At 46.7% G+C, this 24,078-nt stretch overlaps 1 protein-coding gene across 1 annotated transcript; it reads left to right on the top strand.

The window, feature by feature from the left end:
• The first annotated feature begins 302 nt into the window (after positions 1–302).
• shisa9a (shisa family member 9a) lies at positions 303–23,526 on the top strand. The gene is made up of 4 exons (XM_047032706.1): positions 303–1,150; positions 1,693–1,796; positions 18,132–18,278; positions 21,342–23,526. The coding sequence occupies exons 1-4, from the start codon at positions 636–638 to the stop codon at positions 22,382–22,384; spliced, it is 1,809 nt and encodes a 602-aa protein (XP_046888662.1). The 5' UTR covers positions 303–635; the 3' UTR covers positions 22,385–23,526.
• The last annotated feature ends 552 nt before the right edge of the window (positions 23,527–24,078 follow it).

Genomic DNA, 24,078 nt, shown 5'->3' with positions numbered 1-24,078 from the left:
CCAAGTATGTTAGACACAACTCACTAGCTTTTACTCGACAGCACAGCTCAATCCACATTCAGTAATGTGTGTTTTGGGCCAGCGTTGGTCTTACAATAAGTTAGAGGGATCTCTTTTTCCTGGCAATCCTTCGTTCATTCCCTCCCCCTTTTCAGTCCGCTCCACTCCTTCTCTCCACTCCTCCTCTCCCTTTGCGCACCAGACTCTTCCACCCTCGACTCTCTTTATTCGTTCACTCGCACTCACATTGCTGTTGCAGTTAGTGTGTCCGTCGACTCTCGTGCGCAAAGGTTCTTTGACGGATTTAAAGAGTAGAGTCGTTTTGGTATAGTTATAAAAAGAACATAAATCCATTTTCGAGAGCACCTGTAGACGCTTGGGGGGAATGTGCGTAAACAATTCACGGAGGACTAATTCAGGATAGATGCAACATTTTCATCAGAGGACAAATACGAATCGAAGGTTTTGATATTTTGATTTTTTGGGGTGGTGACACATTGCTGAACATGTTTTTTGAAGCGGAGGGTGGCGTTCTGCCTTTTGGAGGTGTGTCTCTGGACTTTTTATAATAAAATACCTTCTTCCTACAATAGATTTTTATGTGCAAACACAATTGAGAGAGGGGTGAATGCACAATGACGGGGAAATACTTTCTCCTTGGTTACTTGTTGGTCAAACTTATGGTGCTTGTTTGCAAAGCGGACGGAGAGCCCGGTCAACCCGGAGGTTTCATCATGATAGCGACGTCCAACGGATCCAGAGAGGACGAGATGGTGACACCTGACACTCCACACACAGAGGACGAGTGTATGGGCTATTACGATGTCATGGGTCAGTGGGATCCGCCGTTTACGTGCAGCACGGGTGATTACCTGTACTGCTGCGGCACTTGTGGCTTCCGTTATTGCTGTATGTACAGGAGATCGCGACTGGATCAGAGCACTTGTAAAAACAACCGCACCATGGAGTGGATGAAAACAATGAACACTCCAAAGAAAAAGAAAGACCCTCTACACGACCCCACCAAAGATAAAACGAACATGGTTGTGTACGTCATCTGTGGAGTAGTGGCCATTATGGCTCTTGTTGGGATATTCACAAAACTGGGCCTAGAGAAGGCGCATCGTCCGCAGAGAGAGAACATGTCCAGGTGCGTTTTGCTTGGTGTTGTTCCACAGTAGCTACTGCGCGCGGCCAGCTTTGTTCTGGTGGCTGTTGAGATCTGCGCGCACAGCGCTGTCTTTGTTTGCCTCATTTTCTTTTACTCGTTTGTTTCCGTTTCCATAATGTCTCTACTCAACACAATACAAATTCTGTAATAGCCCAAATAGCTTTGCAAATATTCTACCTGTCCACAAAGGCTTAGCGTGAGGACCACTTAACTAATAGCGGGGGCGCATGTCTTTGTGCAGAGAGTGAGAGGCACATGCTCAACCTGCGCATACTGTGCTTGTTTGGAACACACTCTAGTCGTAATAGAGGAAAATATGTAGAGTGAAGTGTTTTACACGCCAAGCATGGTATTTATTCCATATATTAAGGGCTGATGTATGGTGCCTTATGTTTGACCAGGAACTTTCGATTTAGGCAAAAACGAAATATTCGGGTGGATTCTATTTGGCAGATCACTTGGTAAAGACACTCCGTAATGTCTTAAACCACACTGTCTCTTCCTTTCTCCCGTACGCACAGGGCTGTTGCAAGCGTGCTCCAGGGTGGATGTCCAGGAGGTCAGTTTCAGGGGGAGGACGCCCTCGGTATTCACGCACAGCACTATGACGCCAGGGCCAACAACCGTAAGTTTCAGGGCAACTCGTCAATGGGTCAGAATCATAGGGTTGGAGATACGATTATAAATTTGATCACAGACCATCCTGTATAGGCCACAGGCCAGACCATGTCTGTTCAAGTTAAACAAAACCCAATTATTTCTCTCTGCCGAGAGGAATGTAAAGCCCCTCAAGCAATTTAAATGGACTGTCTGCATCCAGAGCTAGTAGCTGATATGTTTTATGTATCAAATGGCATGTGTGAAGCACAGGCTGCTCTGATAAATCACAAAATCCAGACGTTCACACCATATAGACAATCTGCCTTCTGATTTTGATGAGGCTGAGTGCAGTGGTTATTCACAGTTTTATTTTTGTCCGTGCCCACATGATGCAAGATGTGTATGGAGATGGGGGTGGTGGGACAGTAGGGAGAGAGAGCGAGAGAAATGAAGAGAGAGACAACAGAACCATGAATGCCATCTATTTCTGTTGCGTCCCGTGGGCTGCCTCTGCATACAACCACATCTATGTGTGCTTTGTGTTTAGCACATGCTTCAAACAAGCCCCAAAACACAGACCGGAGAATGAGCAGTTAAGAAAATGGCAAAATGGAGAGACTGTGTGTGTGTGTGTGTGTGTGAGAGAGAGAGAGAGAGAGAGAGAGAGAGAGAGAGAGAGAGAGAGAGAGAGAGAGAGAGAGAGAGAGAGAGGGAGAGAGGGAGAGAGAGAGAGAGAGATAGAGAGAGAAAGAGAATTGCACAGAAAGATGAGAGAGAACGGGGTTTCGTCAAATGAATTTACACCCATCTAAGCCGTTGGATTTCAATGCCAGGAAACCTCACTGCTCTTTGTTATCATCCAAGCTTTCTTCCTGAAAGTGTTTGGAGACGTTGTGTATAGACTGTGGACGGAAATCTCTTTGTTTTCTAGATTTTACCATCAAGTCCAACTACAATCTGAATGGTATTGTGTGTCAGTGTTTTGCCTGTACTGCAGGGCACCCTCACAGCTTTTTATGATTTGGGGATTCTTTTTCTGGGGAGGAAATGTTATTTATAGACGTTCTGTGGTTTAAACTTAATAGCACAAGATTGCTAACAGTGTTTAAAGAGAAGAAAACCCTCTGCTAATGTTTCCTGGTTCTAATTCTCCTCTGAGGAAAAGAGATAACCTGCACTATCACCTGTGAAAAGTGACTCTGACCCCTGGTATGGATATGTGATTATTAGTGCTTACTTTTCCCAGAACCCACTAATCCTGGGAGCTTTTGGGTGATCATGGGGAATGTTATTAACCTCAGTGACCCCCTGGATCTCCCCAGATACACAGTCTTCTTGGTTTTCAGCATCCTAGGGGTACGGGAGCACATTTATCTGCAAGAAAGACGGATAAAAGGAGGGATGGGAAGAGAACGAATAGGGATGAATGTATAGAAGGATTGGAGGATAGGGAAGGAGGGTGATAAGAATAGATGTGTTACAGTACATTATTAAAAATCAATGAAAGACAACCAGGATGTGAAATGCCAGCTGGGGCAATAGAAAGCCATATCAGGCTCTTCTGGTGTGTACCAGCTAAAATAATCAAGGTAAAAAAACAAGGTCAAAATAATCAATTTTCAATTTTGCAAACTATGTATTGATTATAGATCATGACTAGATTGCTTTATTACTGGCATCATCAATATATATATATAGATGGTGCTACTGGGTCTTCTGTCACTGGATGAATGTTGGATTATCAGATTCTGCAGTTATTTCCAGTTGTGTGCAGCTTTCCAGAATGCACCTCTTCCCAGGCATGTTCATGAGGAGATATTAAGAATCACCCTTTTGTCATTTAGGTGGTAAGTATCAGCATTCTAGAATGTCACGGAATGTTAGCACTTTAGAAACCCCTTAGAACCGTTTATTGAAATGCTCTCTCTCTCCCTCCCTCTTGTACACAAACAGACTAACAGACACACACATAAACTTAGACACACATATGGTTCACAAAGTACTACTGTACTCTGCATTTCGCAAAAAGCATTGGTTATTGAAACATCAGAGTCTACAGCTCTCCATATTTTGTTGCCTGGGACTATGGAGGGCCTCAGAACTCCACTACACATTAAAAATGGACAGTTAAGCCTCGGTTCTCCATACAGCCCATAACCAGCCCCCCAGTGAGCTAACTAACCAATCGGCCGTCTCTGTTCCCCTGTGGCCTGGTTACCAGACTTTCAATGCTTTTTCAAAATGGCAGTGGAGTTTCTTTTCATTCCTAAAAAGCTGAAAATCCCTTGTCTCTAAGCTTTCAGCATCAAAGAGCTCAGACAGGAGAGCCGGAGAGAGGGACAGATTGAAGGAGAGTGAGAGAAAGAGAAAGAAAGAAAGTGTGACGAAAAGCGAAGACACGGAGAAGTGAAAACGTGGAGAGAGAAAAAGGTGGCGGCCGAAACACAAAGTGAGAGAGAGGCAGGGAGTGTAGGTGAGAGATGAGAGAGAGAGGCAGAGAGTGTGTGAGAGAGAGAGAGAGAGAGAGAGAGAGAGAGAGAGAGAGAGAGAGAGAGAGAGAGAGAGAGAGAGAGAGAGAGAGAGGGAGGACCACATGGCTGGGTGGTAACTGTCAGAGAGATGATCAGTGCAGTGTCACCAGTCAGATGATCTCTGGGGTGACATGCAGAAGAGGCTGACAGATGGTAACCTCTGTGACATGTACTGTATCCTCAACCACGTACTGTGAACAGCCCTCCTGAACCCTCAGGAGCTTGAGGCTGTCAGTCAATCAGACGGATTGTTCCTGAAAGCAGAACTTTTAAGAAGTCATTTGAAAATACACCCCGACAAACCTAAAATGTCTACAGTTTGTGTCAAGGCACCATGATTGTAGAGCATTAGCTCAGGAGAGGTAGAGAGAGAGAACAAGAGAGAATGAGAGGGAGAGAAATATAGAAAATGAGAGAGAGAGAGCTACAGACATGGAGATAGAGTTAGGGAGAAAGAGAGTGAAAGGAGAGGAGACTGTTAGTTGAATAAGGCTGTGATCTGTATTCACAGCTCATGTTCACAGACTTTTATAATCACCTCCCCAGCAGTTCTAATCTCTCCTTAAACATGTCCAGACTGGAGGTAGTGGATCTTGATAGCCAATTGCTTGTAAAAATACAGCCTTGAGTAAATATCCAGTTTGCAAAACATTTGCTGAACCTCACATACTTTATCACCTACTGTCTATGAAGTATCCTAGCTTTAAATTTGTGAGTTTGTATGTGTCTGTGTAAATCTTGCTCCCAGTACTGTCCTTATGGATCTGTCAGCCTGCATCAGCCATGGAGTGAAACATCTGTGTGGCCTGATCCTTAAATTTCCTTCCAGAACCCTCCAATCCTGACAACCAAGGTGAATAAGCAGGAACTAGGAAGGCCAAGATGTAACAATGGTACTTTGGAACCAGTTCTCTGGTCGCAGGGCCAATCACAGGCTGGTCTTGGACTTAATGACCCATTTGAACCATCTCCAAGGCAGCTCAGGGAGCCATTAGCTGGCTGAGCTGCTGTTTATTAGGGATCTGTGGTCACACATAGAGATCTTACAAACGGCAGCCATGAACCAGACCCAGGTCTTGGAATCAACTGGGAGGCTATAGGGAAAGGAGGATGAGAGAGTGGGGAAGGGGGAGAGGGTAGGGTGCTGGGGGTAAAAAGGGGGAGAGAGAGGCAGAGAGGCCACGATAGAGGTAGAAAATGTAATGGGCTACAGTTGCGGGCCAACTTGGAACAGAGTTAAGAGTGGGATTTTATGTGTATTACTTTCTTTAATGGACCTGTCATGCCAGGTTTGGTGGGTTTTGGTCTGCACTGTATGGAACGATGTGCAGTATTAAACAGGGTGATAGTACACAGGGTGATTGAAATCAAGTGTTTTTTAAGTGTACCGATTTGACTGTGGTCATTTTAGAGCAGGTTTAATATGAACTGTATTCTCCATCTGCCTGTGTCTTTGGTGTCTGAATCCAGCCCTGTGTGTAATTCTGTAATTTTCCATCAAGTCATTGTGCTGTTATAATAGAAGAAGCTATAAGGTTGGTGAATATCTTTACCTCTAATCAACGAACCGCCTTCACTCCTCTCCCTTCCCAGGGAATATTAATCAGTTAATTTACTGCCAGGAAGTCACATCCCAGTTTTGACAGGTAATTATGTGTGTGCGCGTGTGTCTGTGTGTGCGTGTGTGTCCGTGTGTGCGCGTGTGTCCGTGTGTGCGCGTGTGTCCGTGTGTGCGCGTGTGTCCGTGTGTGTGCGTGTGTCTGTGTGTGCGCGTGTGTCCGTGTGTGCGCGTGTGTCCGTGTGTGCGCGTGTGTCCAGTGCTCTAAAAAATGAACCATGCTCAAACATCAGTAGCATTACTCTCCTCTACAGTGGATCCATCTCTGGCTCTCACAGAAATGACTAGACGTGAAATGTTAAAAGAAGTGCACTGTAGAAATACATGATTTGTAATTGCTGCGGTGAATGCTTCTAATAACCCTGTGAATTAAGGAACCCTGGCATTACGGCAAATATTTATTCCATGAATGGTATGAACAGCTAAGCAGTGAAGTCGAGTTTAATCATTTCTTCAAGTCTTAAGTTAAATATCTATTACAGATTCAAATTCCTTACAATTCAGTCATTCCATTCTTGTCCTATCAATCCAGTTTTTTCATCCATTCCCATTTTCAGTAGCGAGGCTACAGAAAACATACACTTTCAAACAAACAATCCCTACATCATTTAGGACTACAGTAGACTAAGCTAAATCTCACATGGGCATTAACCAGATCATTAAGGCTCTCTTACATGTAGCAATATCATGCTAGGAGAAATCCGTTGTAATCCTCAATTGTTGTTACACAGCTCAGCCTTTCAGTGACTACACAGTGATGTATAAATCAGTGGTAATCCACTATTTCACATGGCAGTAACCATATACAAGGCCGTACCCTCCCAGTGTCCACAGGAGGTGGAGGATCTCCTTAGAAGGCTGGAGCTGGTTGTGTCAGTGGTGTCTAAGCTGTGTTGCTGAGCTGGGCTTCCCGTCTCCTCACTCTCTGCATGCTGAGGGCTTTGGCTGACTTTAAGGACAGCCTGTGTTGTCTAGGACAGCCAAGCAACAGATCAGTTCTGTCCCAAGGCTCTGCTACACACAAACACACACACAAACACACCCACACACACTGTCCCTCAGCGCAGGCCTATCATGGTGCATGTGCCCGAGGGCAGACAGCAGATTCTCTTGGCTAAGAGACTGACGCCAGCAGCCATGTCATGTCACAGGCAGAGCGACCCCCTGCTGTTGGCACATTTGTGACTGTGTTGACCCACACACACACATGTACACACTGACACACATGCACATACACACCTATATACACACACACACACATACAAATACCACCCACCTCAGGGCTGGTGTGTGGGGAACAAGATCTATTCTGCTCTCCTGCCTACAGACCAAGGGACAGGTCTGCTCCAACCACCCATTGGCTTGTCTCCCTGCTCATACCCCAGCCACAGACCAGGGGCCACAGACCAGGGGCCACAGACCAGGGGCAGCCACCCTTCCACTCTCCCATCTCCCCCTACACACCCATGGCCAGCCTGGTTGCTTCTCACTCTGCCCACATCCCAGTCCACAGAACAAGGGGACGGCCAGCCTCCATCTCCCTATCTCCTCTTGCCCACCCATGGCCAGCCTGGCTGACTCTCCCCCTGCCCACCCGGGGACTACCAGCCTGGCTCCTTCTCCCACTGCCTGGGGACAGCCTGGCATGCTTCTCCTTCCCTGGGCGCTGGCCCATGGAACAGGGACATGTGTGGACTTGTGAAGTGCGTCACGATGCTGGGCGCAGGCATCAGCCACCAAGCACTACAGTAATAGAAGCTCAGGTCTGCAACTCTGCTCCACCACCCACCAGCAATGTCAAACTGGGACTGAAACGAGGACATTGTGGGGCTGTAAGACTGTTGTTGTTGTTGTTCTTTGTTTGTCATCTGTAGTCTCTGCCGCTTGCCGTTATCAAGATCACCTTTGAGTCGTGACGGCCCCTGGTTATAAGCCGGATGATCTTTGCCTGGTGGGTTTAGAAAAGAAAGCCATGGTATTGTTTATTTGAGGGTTGCGTCTCCCAGACGAGGTCAGTATGGTCCTGCAGGGTCCCCGACACCTGCCAGCTTGAATCAGACACCATCGCTGAGACAAACACACAGCAGCCACACAGACCCCAGCCCTTCTTTACCTTTCCGTGTTCAACGCAAACTATTTGATCACTGCAAGTGTACCTAAGGTCCTCAATTGACCTTTCATAAAAAAGTGAATCGGATCCACCTCATTGGTAAAAGTTGTTTGACAATTATATGCTTTCATCTATTTGCATACCCTACCCATCCATCGTCAAATCTCACCTGTGATCTATTAGAATGCCTGCGGCCCAGACCAGATAAGTGAACCCAGAGAACGGTATGGAGATGCAGGTCGCACTCTGCCCTTCTCTCTGACGTTGTGATCAGCCTCATGCATATATGCAAATTGCACCATTTCAGTATCTTTGTACGTAGATCTCATGCAACACACAGCTTGGTCTGGGATTATGCAAAACACACCTTAATGAGTTTTTATAATATCAAAGAGGAGGGGGAAACAGGAGGGGCTGGTTACTGGAAGAGTACAGGTGTGCTTTTGTGAAGATAGAATAGATGGAGAATGCCTTTAAGGCTCAAAACAAAATCCACTTGCAGGCATACTGTACAGCAGCATCTTATTCTGAGCTTAGTTCTGGAATCTTCGCCTTGAAACATGCAGAGTCTCACACAAAAACAACTGTGTGGAAAGCGGAGAATGGCCACAAAATTCCAGCATCTCTTGTCCTTCCCGCTCCTCTCTTCTGTGGAGTTGTTTTACTTCTGTAGTGGTATAATACACACACTTTGCCTGTCTTCATGAACAAAAGCTCTAAATCATTAGACAAAGTGATCTGATTGCTCGAATCAGTGGAATAGCAATGGTAACGTATCTTTTCATGGAGGTAAAAGTCAAAGGGAGAGAGACCCCCTGAGGGGAGACCACCTCTTCTGTCCCTGTCAGTCTCCCAGCAGATACCAGATTCAACCCTCAGGAACTTCTGGGAGAAAGAGGGACATGAAAGAATCTTTTCTTTTCTGTGTTATTCGGAGCCTTGAGGGGAGTGATTTGACAGCACCCCTCGAAGCGACTGCATAGCTCCTTCTCTCAGTTACTGGGAGGAGAAAAAGAAGGATGAGGGAAAGGGTGGGGAAAGACAGATAGATTTCGAACGGTGAGAGGAAAGAGAAAGGCGACAAAGAGAGATTCAGAGACTCAGAATCCACCTAGAATGGAGAAATTCTCTGCACTACCCCCCCCCCCCCCAACACACACACACCTGACATGACGGATGTTACAGGATACAATATGGCGTTCTCTCTTCCAAAGTGATGATTCTTCCCCTGCTCGCTGAATCTGTGCCCCCCTACCACAGTCAGTGTCAGAATGGATGAGTTGAATGTGACTGGTGCCTCAGAATGTGGAATTTAACTGGCAGAGCTGCATTGATCTATGATTCCCACTGGGCCTGGTGGCTGAAGTCTTGGAGACACACTGGACAATAGACAATCAATTAGTAGAAGCCTTGTTAAGGTGCCAACTGTGTGTGTGTGTGTGTGCGTGCATGTATGCATGTGTGTATGCATGTGTGTGTGTGTGTGTGTGTGTGAGAGAGCATGCACGCTTCTCCACTGCAGTTATTTTAGTATCATATTGAATTGAATCCATTCCAACCTCTGTCACTTAGCCCAGAACCTGTGGTTCTTTCTGGGTCTATCTGTCAACACACACACACACTCCAACACCGACACACACACACACACACACACTCCAACACCGACACCGACACACACACACACTCCAACACCGACACACACACACTCCAACACCGACACACACACACAAACTCCAACACCGACACCGACACACACACACACTCCAACACCGACACACACACACTCCAACACCGACACACACACACACACTCCAACACCGACACACACACACTCCAACACCGACACACACACACACACTCCAACACCGACACCGACACACACACACACTCCAACACCGACACACACACACTCCAACACCGACACACACACACACACTCCAACACCGACACACACACACACACACTCCAACACCGACACACACACACACACTCTCCAACACCGACACACACACACACACTCCAACACCGACACACACACACACACTCCAACACCGACACACACTCCAACACCGACACACACACACACACTCCAACACCGACACACACACACACACACACTCCAACACCGACACACATACACACACACATGTACACTGACTCAAAACATGATTGTTTATATTGTCAAATTTCCAGACTATTACTACTGCGGCCATTTGGTCAACATGTTACACATGCAACTATGAAAAATTCATCTTGTGCTGCACTTTGCAATAAATCGGATTCATGTATGGCTGCTTATCCTAACCTCATACATGAAATATGTAGTGAGGCTTTCCTGGATTTGAAAGCATATCTGGTCATCCTTGATCTTCTTCTGGCATTAAGCAACAAGTGGTAAAATAGTAATGTCTCTAAATGCCAGAGGAATTACACACCTGCTGGATTTTGTACCTTAAAAACATTAACCTGTGCTATTAATTATAGTCCTTGTGAGAATATGATTACTGTTGTCATGCTTGTTGACAGGCGTGTGTTTGCGGTTGGCAATATACCATGTACACACTAACAGCCTGGCACACAGGTGTTTAGTCCCTCACTGAGTCAATACTACTGCACCCATCCCTCCTCCTTCACCTCCACCTCTTCCTCCTCTTTCTGCTCCTCTTCCTCCTCCCTTCCACCTCTTCCCATGTTTATTTATTTTCTGTTTATCTTCTAAATTGATTTCCCAGCAGGCGGTGGGGGTGGGGGGGGGCTGCCAGGTTGATGATGCTAATGAGCACAGTGTGCTGAGCTGCTTGTAGGTCTGTCTCCAGACCGGACGACTGCCGCGGGCTCCTTCTCTCCTTACACACGATCGGCATTAATTACCAAACAGGTGTTAACTGAGAGGGATCTCCTAATTATGTCATTTTCAGCCGAGTTCATTTCGAGTGCGTTTGCATGTGTGTCTGTGCGTCTGTCTGAGAGGGAGAGTGCATGGGTAGCGAGGATGGGGTGTGTGCTTTATGTGTGCATGTGTTTCTTTATACGTCTGTGCATTTGTGTGTGCATGTGTGTGTGTGTGTGTGCGTCACATGCCTGTGTGTGTGCTATGTGTGTGAGCGTGCCATGGACCTAGGTACTGTGTGTGCTGGGGGCCTATGGGGGGTTCCATAGGGGAATTCCTGCTGACCCACTCATCATTGGGTCACACCCAGCCCTGGCCACGCTCCATCTAGCAGGCAGGAGGATCCTTTGTCTAACAGCTATGTCTCTCTCTCTGTCTCTTTCCTTCTCTCTCTGTCTCTTTCCTTCTCTCTATCTCTCTTTCTGTCTCTCTTTCTTTCTGTCTCTCTTTCTTTCTCTCTAACATACACACACAGAGCCAGGCAGGCCTTTGGTCGTCCTCACCAACCTACTTTCACTTACTTTTCCCTCTCTTACTTTCTCTTTCACTGTCCCTCCCTTTCTCCATCCCTCTCTCTTTCTTACTCTCATTCAATCTTTCCCCTCTCTCTCTCTTCTCCCCTGTCTTTCTCCCACTCTCCCCCTCCCTAAACCTTTGTCTCTCACTCACTGTTTTCTTTCTTTTTCTCTTTCCCTCTCCAGCTCTCCCCTTCTTTCTCTTTCTCTCTTTGCTTGTGTCTCTCCACTGAGGGAGTATAGATGTCTTCCCAGAATTGATTTTCCTCTGCTCTCTCAGATTGTCAATAAATGCCATGTTTAGTCTTTCCTAATAATAGAAAAGCATGAGCATCCATGTGGATGGACAGAAATGATTCTGTCTCTGATAGAGGAGGGGAAAGGGGGAGGAAGGTGGGGGGATTGCGGAAATCACTTGTGAGGTAATCGGTCCGTCTCACAGTTTTGTTCCCCTGGGACGCCCCCAATTTATGAGTGACCACACGCCCCTGCATGATATTACCTCTGCATCTTTTATGAGCTGGAAAGGATGGGAGGGTAGGAGAGCAGAGCAGAGCAGAGGAGAGGAGAGCAGATGAGCGGAGAGGAGAAGCGCTGGTGTACAGACTTCCTCACTGTGGCCGTAGAGGCTCGACACATATAAAACCTGCAGGCAACTGAGAGCCCAGCCAGGCAGTCTGAGGCCTAGGAATCAGAGATTGGGAGAAAGTGAAATTGCGATAAAAATGGGCGAGTAAGAACAATGAAGCGTAGCAGCAGAGGGAAGGGGCAAGCTGTGAGGTCAAAACAGGTTTTACAGAAGAAGGGAAGATCACGACACAAAGGGAGGAGAGAGAAGAAGTGATGCGAGAGATCCAGCCATGTGGTAAAGTGTCGCTCATTATGCCATTTCTCAATGAATGCAGAAACATGAATCTAAAATAGAGGAGCTCATTTAGTTTAATTTAGGGATATTATGGTTTCATTGCAGCCTTTCACTGGTGAGAAGATCCCTGCAGTTGGAAACACTTACTGTACCCCAGATAGATCGAAAATCACCTTAGTATAGTTACATCCCCCCAAACGAACTGGTAGAGCACACCGAAGAAACTGCAGAGCTGTAGCAAGGAGAAGAGAAACAACAGCTTATTTAAGACCAGGACAGATGGATGAAAGGATGAGGGTTGTTCTGTCTTTGACTCACTTCTTTCAGTTTTTGCATTTTCTCTCAGGTTGTGGACCAGAGAAGCCAGGAGGACTGGTAGAGAGTGTGCATGTGTGTGTGAGTGTATATTTGTGCATTAGTGAGAGACTGCCAAAGACAGGTGCTTGGATAATCATTACCATTCTGACCTGTCAGCAGCCTGTTGATAAACGAATGACTGTCTGGATGAAAAAGGACTGTGTTTATTCAGAGATTACTTTTAAAAGGGTTATCAGCAGCCATGTGTACCGAGATATCACTTGCACACTATCACACTGCATCTAAGAGTGTTTCTTCTTCTTTACCAAATAAACAGCACGTATTGCTGGGGTGATTGATTCATTTGTGAGGAGCTGCAGCAATAATGGAGGACTGAGGAGTGGGTGATTACTCCTGGTGAACCTCAACTCAGCTGTAATTACCTGTGCTTCCCTGTGCCCCTTCTTGGTGCTGCTAGGGGGGATGAAACTCTGAATGTCTGGCAACCATGTTTTCATCTCAGAACAAGAACCTCCCCCGGATCTTTAGAACCTGTAAAACCTTAAATTATCTCCTCTCCCTCCTGCATCTCCACTCCTCTCCCTTCCTTTCCCTTCCTCTCCGTTCCTCTCCTCTCCGTTTCTATCCTCTCCCCTCATTTACAAGCTTTTATGTATGTCATCCACAGAAGTCAGGGTGAACTTGTTTACAAATGAAACCCACTGTCCCTTTACTGCAGTCTTCACTCTGACTGGGACGCGACAGGAGACGTGTTGACAGTCCTGTCAGGCCTCCCCTGGTGATACACATCGTCTTTGTCATACACACACACACACACACACATGCACAGTCACATAGACACACACACAATCTCTGTCTCTGTCTCTGCCTGTCTGAAAGAAGGAAGTTGTTAGAACGACAAGGCTCTGCTGACTCACACAGCCCAGGCAGGACAGGAATAGAGCTCAGAACACTGTATCTAATAGACAGATAGACAGAAGAAGAAGAGAAGGAGAGAGGAGACAAGAGAGTATGGAGGAGACGAGGATGCTGACAGAGAGTGGAGGTGATAAAGGGAAGGTTAGGGAAAGGGCCACTCAAGCGGAGATGGAGAGGGCGACAGGGTACAGGGAGAGGGAGGGGGAAAGCCATGCTTTAGTGACAGAGGCCTCCTTGTAACATGCAGCACTGTCCAAAGAGACACCTCATTCACATGAGAACTCCGGGAGAAGGAGAAAGGGAGGGAGGGAGAGCGAGGGGTAGGCTAGACTTCCAGACAGCAATCATGACACACGCACAAAATAAAAAAGGAAATCACTGACAATGCAGAGGTGAGGAAAAAGACAGCTTGTGATATTTCCATGCCACCAGACTCTATAGATAGTATTCACACTGGCGAGTGACGACGTGTTATCCATCCCGCTTGTGGCATGTCATTTTAATATCAACGTTATATTTAGGAACGGAAGTGTGCTTCATCCTTCTAAACAATTACTGGAGATGTTCTCCCAGAGGACTTCCTGCATTGTCTAGGGACCAGACAGCAGCGTGTCAGTGGAGGAGTTTGCATGCTGGCCAGGTTCCATTATGAAGGAACGAAAGAGAGAGAACAATGGAAACTTATTACTGTAAAGAGCTCTCCAGAATAGGGAAGACAATTGGTATTCCTTCGAGGATCCCATTACATGCCATCCTCATCTTCATCACTTCACAAACAAGGACAGGAACATGGAAGCAATGCAAACTCCGTTTGGTCATTTCCACAGAAAAAACAACCATGTATTACGTAATAATCAGCAGATAGAGATTCTCATGAGCATAACTGGGGGTAACTGTGTTGAATAGATGCTTTGGGATCATCCTAACTGGGCTCCATATGCAATGGGCTGTCACAAACCCTCCCAACATGCTTAGCGGCACCTCGTTTCACCTAAACATCAACATATTTTCCTGTTAATGAGCAGTGGAGTCGTCATAGGAACATATGGCTGAATATAACAAGCAGGCATGTTGAGAGGACAGGAGCTGTGCCAATGGCTCAAACTATGACAGCATGTCTGTGTTAGATACACGCTGACTGGAAAGAATTATTATCAGTATTAGTAATAATCCTGGAGGATCAATCGAGTGAATTGAATTACATCACCTTTAAGGGGGATGCTGTTGTATTTTTACAAACATTTCCTGCTAACATTTTGGATGTAGTGTCCAGGCAGAAGTCACTGTATGTAAGTCCATGAACAGTCAGTAGCTAACACCGATCCATATATGTAGTAGATAACACTGGTCCATTTCTACAGTAGTTAACACTGGTTCATGTGTACAGTAGTTAATTAATCTCCACCTTCTGACCTCCTCGCCTCCTAGTGTTGATAGAAGCAGCAGGCAGAGAGAACACACAGCAGACCGTATCTGTTCTCCTCCACCTCTCCTCCTCTCTCCTCTCCTCCTCTCTTTCTCTCCTCCTCTCCTTCTCTCCTCTCCTGCTCTCCTCCTCTCCTCTCCTCTCAATGGCTCTGTTCCTCTCCGCTCCTCTCTGGCCAAATCACTCATTCCTTTTTTGGTCTTTGCCCACCCCAAACAGAAGCAGAATATGTGATGTAGGACACATGCTGTTGCTTACCCCTGCATGTCAGACGGCAAATAGAGATTTGAAATGTACCCTCGGCTTACACAGCACTGACCTTCAGTCCCCTAACCATGCCTTCACATTGAATCACAATACAGAGCAAACACACAGGTGCGTCCATACACACACATACACACATCTCCATGCAGGGAAAATAAATCCATGGTCCCGACATTCATTCTGAAATGTATTCTGAAAAGCAAATGTTTGTTTATATTAAATTACACTAGCGGTTGAGCAAGTGGTAACATCAGTCCGTATTAAATGGATGCTGTCCATATACTGGGATTCCTGGCAATGCAGGTCTTGGTGTACTGAGTCCATATGCCCACAGTTATCTCAGCGCACAAACAAACTTGTAGTATGCAGTATAGAGAGTTTGCTTGAGATAGTCTCAGTTGCATAACATTACAGTCTATCTACAGTAGCCTGTTGGTGATGTGGGCGAGGCAGCATACAAAACCAGAGAGAGAGAGAGGGAGTAAGTGAGAGAGAGAGCCCACTGCATGCACCACAACTAGGTCTGTTGCCATGACAAAGTGGCTTGCATTTAGTTCAGAGGCAGCACTTGTGGTGAGTCAAACTAAATGGGAATTCAGTTAGGTTTGACCTGACCATTGGTTGCACACAGCCAATCTTGAAGCAGGACACATATTTGTTGGTTTTTAGGTCAAAGTTAAAACAGCAACATATTGTGTTAAATAAAAAATGGTTTACTGCACCACTCTTACAACATCAGAACAAAAGAACAGAACTTCAGTCTTTTTGTCTGCTAACAATGTTTTTAGGGTTCATCGAGTTTGCTTGGGACACGACTGAAGACATGTTGACTGTTGTGTTCGGCCTCCCCTGGCGACACACATTGCCTGTGTCTTACAAACACATGCAAACACACACACATACAGACACACACACACGTAACAGCAACCAAGTGCTAAAAGGCTAAATAAAGTCTTGTATCTGGAATTGATTAGTCTTCCTGGGGTGAGGTACAGTACAGTGCAGTGCTTGAAGTGTTTCTTAACCACTCTAGTCAATTGGATTCTGCTGACTGGCTCTTCAGCATGTCCCTGGAAAGAAGACCGACTAATGGACTGTGTGCTCAAAGCAGCTCTGCTGCCACTGGCCTTGAACCCAGCTTGTCACCACATTCACATTCATTCTGACGTGCAGGCTGACAGCTGTCTGTCATCCATCCAAACACCCACACAATGGATGTGAACCATGCAGAGCCAAGGGAGGAGGAGACTGGATAAGGTTGAGGATGAGAACCTTAAAGAAGGAATTATTTGAAGGTTGTACGTAGCGGAATGTTGCAAAGGTATTCTGAGGATCTGCAGATGGAACTTCAAAATTGTTATGCTGTTTGTTGTTAGTGCCATAGCCACTGTGGTAAAAAAAAAAAAACATTGAGTTTCGCTCGCAAGTCATATTGTAATGATTATTTCAAACTCTAAATGCAGCAGATGGTCATGAGACAATGTTCGAGAACATTGTTGACTGTCAATTGTGTTGGCATGTTGTTTTAGGCTGAGGAGAGAAAAATGGAACCTGGAGTCTGGTGTGTTCAGAATCCCCTCGGTAGATATCAACAGTGTGTTTTTCTGTGGGCCCTTCTGTCATTTAAAGTAAAGACGGCCAGTGGGTTTGGGGGGAGAGCGGTGACTCACTGCAGTTAGCTACCTGCTGCTGCTTCCCTTCATCCATCTTTCCTGCACTTTTTCTTTTTATCTCTTGCCCTCCCGCATTTCTTCCCCTCCTCTCTCCCTTCACCAGCCCCTTGCTCACATCCCTGTCACCTTCCATGTCCCTTTCACGTCCCTCTCTCTCACTCACTAGTTCTGTCGCTCCATCCTTTTACCTCTCTCTATCTCTCTCTCTCCTCCCCTCTTGCGTGTCAGAGCTCCAGCATACAGGCTAAGTGATTAATTAGCCCTGTCCCCTGCTGTCTAGCTGACAGGTACGACGGCAGGTTACACCTCTTTGATCCCTGCTCTTTGCTGAGAATGCTGGCAGATGAAACAGGAGGAAACCACAGTTAGAATCAATAGAACCACTCGTGGCGACATGCGTTGCCTTCCCCTGTCTCTTTGTCACAGAAGAGAGACAAAAGGCCTCGATCAGGAACAGATAAGACAGCCGTCATGCGAGCCAGATCCTCAAGGAAGTGGACAGCTAGGCTGGTAGGCTGGTGGGCTGGTAGGCTGGTAGGCCGTGTGGAAAGGAGATCCACACACTCCGTTCCCAGCTATGAAAGGGAGCAAAATCCTGGCCTCCGTCCAACATAAAAAATGATGTGTTGTCCTCTCTCTGATGCTGTCTTTTCCACCGTGTCTCGTCTGGTTCTCTGTGTGAGCCTGTACCTCTCGCCGTTTTTTGGTATACTCTCTTCCCCTCCCTCCCTCTCTACCCGTCTCTCTCTCTCTCTTTCTGTCTCTCTCTCTCTCTCTCAATCTCTCACTCTCTCTCACTCTCTCACTCTCTCACTCTCTCTCTACTTCACTCAAAGTTAGACTACTCAAATTATCAAGTGGTTTTTGGGGGCTTTTAAAAGAATGTATTCTTTTACAGCCTTGGGTAACAGGAATTTTCAATTAAATTTGGACTTCAGAGCAGCAAGGGAGTAGAGCCAAAAAGTAGCTCTGAACTCACCATCCTCTGACATGTACCAAGCTACATTCTCTGACCTCACCATCCTCTGACATGTACCAAGCTACATGAACAGCCATTAACCTGTTCAACAGCTTCAATGTAATTACGATGTAGCTTACAAGCCAGCACTTTTCTAACCTGTGTCTACATGCTTCTTTACTTAGTCCAGCTCTATAATACCCCTTGTAGGCGTGGATGTAAAACCAGCTCCTGTTCTAGTCTTTAACCCCCTCCTCTCTTTGCCTTTCCACAGAGGGGGGTCAGATCAACAACAATGTGGCTCCAGGATCCACCCTTGGGGGGGTGCACCCCTACCCTGCCTTGGCCCAGTTGGCACATGTCTATGAACAGAAACAGCAGGGCAAGGAGCTCAGCAAGTACGCCTCCCTCAAGGCTGTAGGTGAGTACCTGGGATCGCAAGACTGGGATTGATTAGTGTTGACTTCTAGTAGCAAAGATCGGGGGTTGATTTGTTTAGTCTGGTTGTAGGTTTGCTGTGTCTGGAATATATTACCATAGTCTTGTTAAACATAAAAGTGTGTTCTGAAATGGTTTGGTGTGGGATTGATTAGTATGGTCTGGTGGTAAGTTAGATGAACCTGTTTGTGTATTCTGTGTTAGTGCTGGAACTGGATGTGTGTATTCAGTATGTTACACACAGACACCTGTTTTCTAATATTCCTCTGGCTCAAACCAGCATTATATCATCACTGGCTTTGCCTCACGCACACACGCACACACACACACACACACAGGCACATACACTTGCCTGCATGCCAAACCCTATTACATCTTACTCAGATGGTTACTGTAGATGTAAGAGAACCCTATTCCCAATCCTTCTCCACGGTTGTGCCTGACTCATCCTCAGCTTGTGAACAGATTGTTGGGCTTGTTTACACAGATACAGCTCCATTATGGCTCAGCAATTCGAGAAAAATACAAAAAGAGAGAGATAGAAAGATGAATAGAGAAAGACAAAGAGAAGGAGGAGAGAGAGACAAAGAAAAATAGAGAGAGAGGGATAGAGAGAGAAATATAATGTGAAGGAGAGAGAGAGAGAGAGATACAGAGAGAAAAAGAAAGATTGTGAGAAAGAATTTTGAGAGAGAGAGAGAGAGAGAGAGAGAGAGAGAGAGAGAGAGAGAGAGAGAGAGAGAGAGAGAGAGAGAGAGAGGAGAGAGAGAGAGAGAGAGAGAGAGAGAGAGAGAGAGAGAGAGAGAGAGAGATTGTGAGGGAGAGGAAGGTAGGGGCTGCTTAGTGTTTTGTACTATTCTGTTTATGTAACTGCTAACAATGCAATTTGAGGTAAACTGGAAGCAGAGAGCGGTGATTGATTTGGCTCATAGCTCCGCTGTGGGACTGAAGTGAGCCAGGTTTGTTCATTTAGCTGTTCAGAACAGGACTGGACTGTCTGGACCAGGGCCAGAGATGCTGTGAGAGTGCCCAGCCAGTTTAGAGGAACACCATTGTCTGCATATTCCTCTTTCCCTCCCCTTCTTATCTTTCCCCCGGTTATCTCTCATCTTCTCTCACTTTCTGCTCAGTTCTCACATTTACATTTAGCAGACGCTCTTATCCAGAGTGACTTACTGTAACCCCCCCCCCCCCCGAGGCAAGTAGGGGGAAGTGCCTTGCCCAAGGACACAACATCATTTTTGCACGGTTGGGAAACTAACCTGCAACCTTCTGATTAATAGCCTGATTCCCTAACCGCTCAGCCATCTGACCCTGCTCAGCCAGTACTTCCCTCTTTTCCCCCGTCTCCGCTTCACTCAACCAAAGTTTATTTCTCCTCTCACAACTCTTCGACCTCTCTCTTGCTCTGTTTTTTACTTTGATCTTGTGCTACCCTCCTCCTTCTTCTTCCTCTGGCCTTATCACAGAGAGAGGAGTTTCTAATCTCCTTCTGTCTCCTATCTGATTCCAGCCCTCAAACGAAGGTTGCTGTTCTTTAACAGACAGGTCTCCGCATGATTCCCTAATCAGACTGACAACATGGTTGGAATCTTCTCAGATTCAGGATCCATTAGAAGTTCATTCATAGCAACCCATCAGTTTTGTCATAAACAAACATCCAGTATCATTTGAGGGTCTATAGAAAGACACAAAGTGGAAAGCTAAGAGAGGAAGATGTTTAACTTGCCTCCAAAAGGTAAAGATCTCCCTTGATGCCATGTGTTTGCTTACATAGCATGCATAGAGTTAAGGGTCAGCTTATCATTTAAGTTCTGGATACTCTCCACTTGTCTGTAAATAACTCTTCCTCCACTTCACTCTTTCTTTCCATGTTTCCTCTCTCTCTTTCTTCTCCTGAGGAGGTAGAGAAGCACTCTTATTTTTTCTTTAATTGCCTCCCTGTCACATTCCCTCGGTGCAGAGTCCACAGGCTGGCCGGCTGATAAGGCTCAGGTCTACTAATCAATACCTATCTCTCCATTGTCCCCCATCGCATCCATAAGGTCACACTATTGGATTCCACCAAGCAGAAATGGAGAGAGTGAACTAATAATGACACACAGCCCTGGACCTCAACCCTCAACACCGTCTGTAGACTGTGTGGGAACGATAATGTACTGTACTTGTCCATAGGCCTAAATTGGTGAGCCACAAATGACCAATTATATGACAAGTCAAGTGCTCGATCGTCCTCCACTTTTCCGTCCACCAGTGAAGGACCTGTCACCTGGCTCTGATATGGCATTTCTCAGATGGTGAATCTATGGTAATTAGGGAAGGATCACACAAATAAGTCCCCATAGTTTCGCCTCTTCGGGACCACGTCTGGTTGGCTTGGGGTGTTGGCAGTTGTCGGAGCTTTAGCGCAGAGCGGTCTCACTTGGCTGTTTCTAATCACGTTCCCTCGAATGTGTGCTGCTGCCCCCGCCGCCAAGCTGACTGCCGTTGGATTGATTTACCTGTCGCCTGAACAAGTTTGATCCCCGAGGCGGTCTACCGGCAGGCGCCAGATGAGGTGAAGCGAGGCGAGCTCACCCGTTCACAACGCATCGCTTGTTTTCCCTCTTGAGCGCGTGAACGAGAGCGATAAACTAGATTTATAGTTACAACGGCAAAGCAAACTGTCCTAGTGTGTTAACTTTATCTTCAAGGACGTGCAAGCAAGGCCCATCAAACATAGTCTGACAGTCACACAAGGATGCCTGTACCACAGGCCACAGAGGAATGGCAAGCCTGAAAGCGTCAATCACTTGATAAAAAGGCTCCCGTTGTCAGTGATAAGAGAAGGAGACGTAGGAATTGATGGGAGGAATACAAGAATAAATGGGAGGAATTGAACATGAACGATCTATAAAGGACTGAGAGCGATAGTTTAAAAAAGACTGAATCCCAGAACCACAGCAGCATCTTCGTTTTTGCCCCTCTCTCGGAAGTGACCTTTCTGTTTCTTTCTCGTCTTCTGCCATTACTAACATCTGTCTCTTTGTTTCTCTTTCTCTTCCAGCTGCCAAGGCTGATGGTGACTACTACAGCAAAAGGCGGTTGATGGTGGAACTTCCGTCTAAGGGACTTCCTCTTCAGCCTCTGCAGACAATGAGAACCATGAACAGTACCATGAGCTCAAACATAGCCTCTAACATGGGCTCTAACATGGGCTCCAACATGGGCTCCAACATGGCCTCTAACATGGGCTCCAACATGGCCTCTAACATGGGCTCTAACATGGGCTCCAACATGGGCTCCAACATGGGCTCCAACATGGGCTCTAACATGGGCTCCAATATGGGCTCTAACATGGGCTCCAACATGGGCTCTAACATGGGCTCCAACATGGGCTCTAACATGGGCTCCAATATGGCCTCTAACATGGGCTCTAACATGAGCTCTGCTATGACTTCCCACGGACCTCTGAGCCCAGAGCCTGTGGCCACCTATGTGACCGAGATGCCCTCTGCCACCATCATCTCATCCACCCTGCCCTCCATGCACTCCTCCTCCTCCGCCCCCAAGCCGAACGGACAGAAGCCCAAAGGAGGAGGCCATGGAGGACACAGTAGAGGGCCAGTCTTCATGGGCATGACTGGGCCAGGAACCATGTCTGGTACCATGTCTGGTACCATGTCTGGTACCATGTCTGGTACCATGTCTGGTGCCATGTCTGGTGCCATGTCCAATGCCATGTCTGGTACCATGTCCAATGCCATGTCTGGTACCATGTCTGGCACATTATCTGGTGCTATGACAGGGAGGATGGTCGATGGGTCTGGTGCTGGAAGCCACCACCATCGGGTTTCTTATAGCTCCAACACCTTGGGTGGGCCGAGTCATGGTCATGGTCAGGGTCAGGGACTGGTTCTGGGTCTGAAAGGCTGGGACGGAACAGAGACAGTGGGGCGGAGGAAGGCCTATGGGCCCCGGAGGGGGGGCCCTTGCACGGTGGAGCAGGTGAACGAGCTGGGGGCCTCACGAAACCACAGCCACAGTCAGCACTTTCTGCCCACTCAGCCCTACTTTGTCACCAACAGCAAGACTGAGGTGACTGTGTGAGAGAAGAAGGTGGATGGCAGGTGGAGAGGTAGGAACTCGAGGTGGTCCAAAACCGTCTTACTTTTATGAGAACAAAGAGAAGTAAAGAGTGTAGGAACAGAGGGACGTTTGTTGGTGTTTATCAATTCTACCCTAGTGAGAGGAGAGGGGTAGAGGAGTACTGGACGTGCGTGTGGTGATCAAAAGCAAATCAACCCTGATGTCAAGAGAGTAGCTTTTCCAATTCAGAGGTATATTTAGTATACTATATATATATAGTATATTTGTAAAAACACCAGTTCTTGGGTCTTGGGCCAGGGACGGATTGGAAATAATGTGGAGGTGTTAATGCATGTTGTTATAGTGACAGTTGTCACAACAATGAATAGGGTAGTGATTGAAAAACTGTCAGCGTCGATCAAAATATTAAATGCATTGCCCATGCTTGTGTCATGATATTGAGTGCCATTCTACAGCTGATATCTCCAGAGGAATCATAAACACAGCTGACAAACAGTGAAGACAATGGGACTGAGATTTCCATGGATGGACTCCTATAGTATCTGACAAGCAATATACGAGATTAAAGAACATAATTGACAACTGTGGGATATAAATACAATTATTGCATTCACTGCAAAGTGTTTCTGTGACTCAAACCACCCAGTGGTGAGTATGTGTTGGAAGTACAGCAGTCAAACACAATGCAGCACATCGTACTCAGATGAAGCACTCAAGGGAAGGACACAGTTTACAGTATTGAGACTAACCCCTAAAGGGACACTGTTTTTAAAACTGTTATCCAAAACTGGGTCTGGACTTGTTGTCAGACTGGGCTGTGTTCTGCTGCAGTGGAGTCTGGCCTGGACCAACCCTCAGACCTCTACTGTCCTACAGACCCTGTGCTACAGACCCTGTGCTACAGACCCTGGGCTACAGACCCTGTGCTACAGACCCTGTCCTACAGACCCTGTGCTACAGATCGTGCTACAGACCCTGTGCTACAGACCCTGTGCTACAGATCGTGCTACAGACCCTGTGCTACAGACCCTGTGCTACAGACCCTGTCCTACAGACCCTGTGCTACACATCATGTGCTACAGACCCTGTGCTACACATCATGTGCTACAGACCCTGTGCTACACATCATGTGCTACAGATTGTGCTACAGACCCTGTTCTTGGAGGTGGATTCTCTGACATGCGTCTTTACTGGTCCAAGTCTGCCTGGTCTGGCCAGCAGGGATGCACTGGAGGTGAAGGCATCAGCTGGAGAACACTGAAACTTTGGGACTCCTGGCTGTGAATGCTTTTCAGGCACTCATGTACACACACACACACACACACACAAACACAGTACACACACTGTACACACACTGGACACAGGTACACACTCCGTATGGGCTGGTCTGGACATACAGTGTATAGGCTGTGCCTTTCCTCTGCTTGTGGAGCTGTTTCCTGCAGTCAGTCAGTCTGTCTGTCGGTCCAGAAGCAGATCTTGCAGCAACAATGAAAAGCAAGAGGAAGAAAAACAGACAGCACTCAGCGGTGATGCCGCAGAGAACCCAGCCTTGGATTGGGTACGTGTTTGGAGATGTAACGACAGATCATGGCCCTTTGTAGCGATATCCATATCATGTGCTTTTTATATTTCCCCCCTTTTCTCTGTCCTGTACTGCCACTGTCCATCCTTCCTTCGCTGGCTCTCCCCCT

Source organism: Hypomesus transpacificus, chromosome 13, assembly GCF_021917145.1.
Source record: "Hypomesus transpacificus isolate Combined female chromosome 13, fHypTra1, whole genome shotgun sequence".
Classification (NCBI taxonomy): Eukaryota; Metazoa; Chordata; class Actinopteri; order Osmeriformes; family Osmeridae; genus Hypomesus; species Hypomesus transpacificus.
This window is presented reverse-complemented; position numbering and strand designations above follow the sequence as displayed.

Excerpts from the sequence above, each read along its gene's own strand:
- shisa9a (XM_047032706.1), top strand. The coding sequence starts at position 636 with ATGACGGGGAAATACTTTCTCCTTGGTTACTTGTTGGTCAAACTTATG. Across the intron at positions 1,151-1,692 it reads CAGAGAGAGAACATGTCCAG|GGCTGTTGCAAGCGTGCTCC; the intron begins GTGCGTTTTGCT and ends CCGTACGCACAG. Across the intron at positions 1,797-18,131 it reads TGACGCCAGGGCCAACAACC|AGGGGGGTCAGATCAACAAC; the intron begins GTAAGTTTCAGG and ends GCCTTTCCACAG.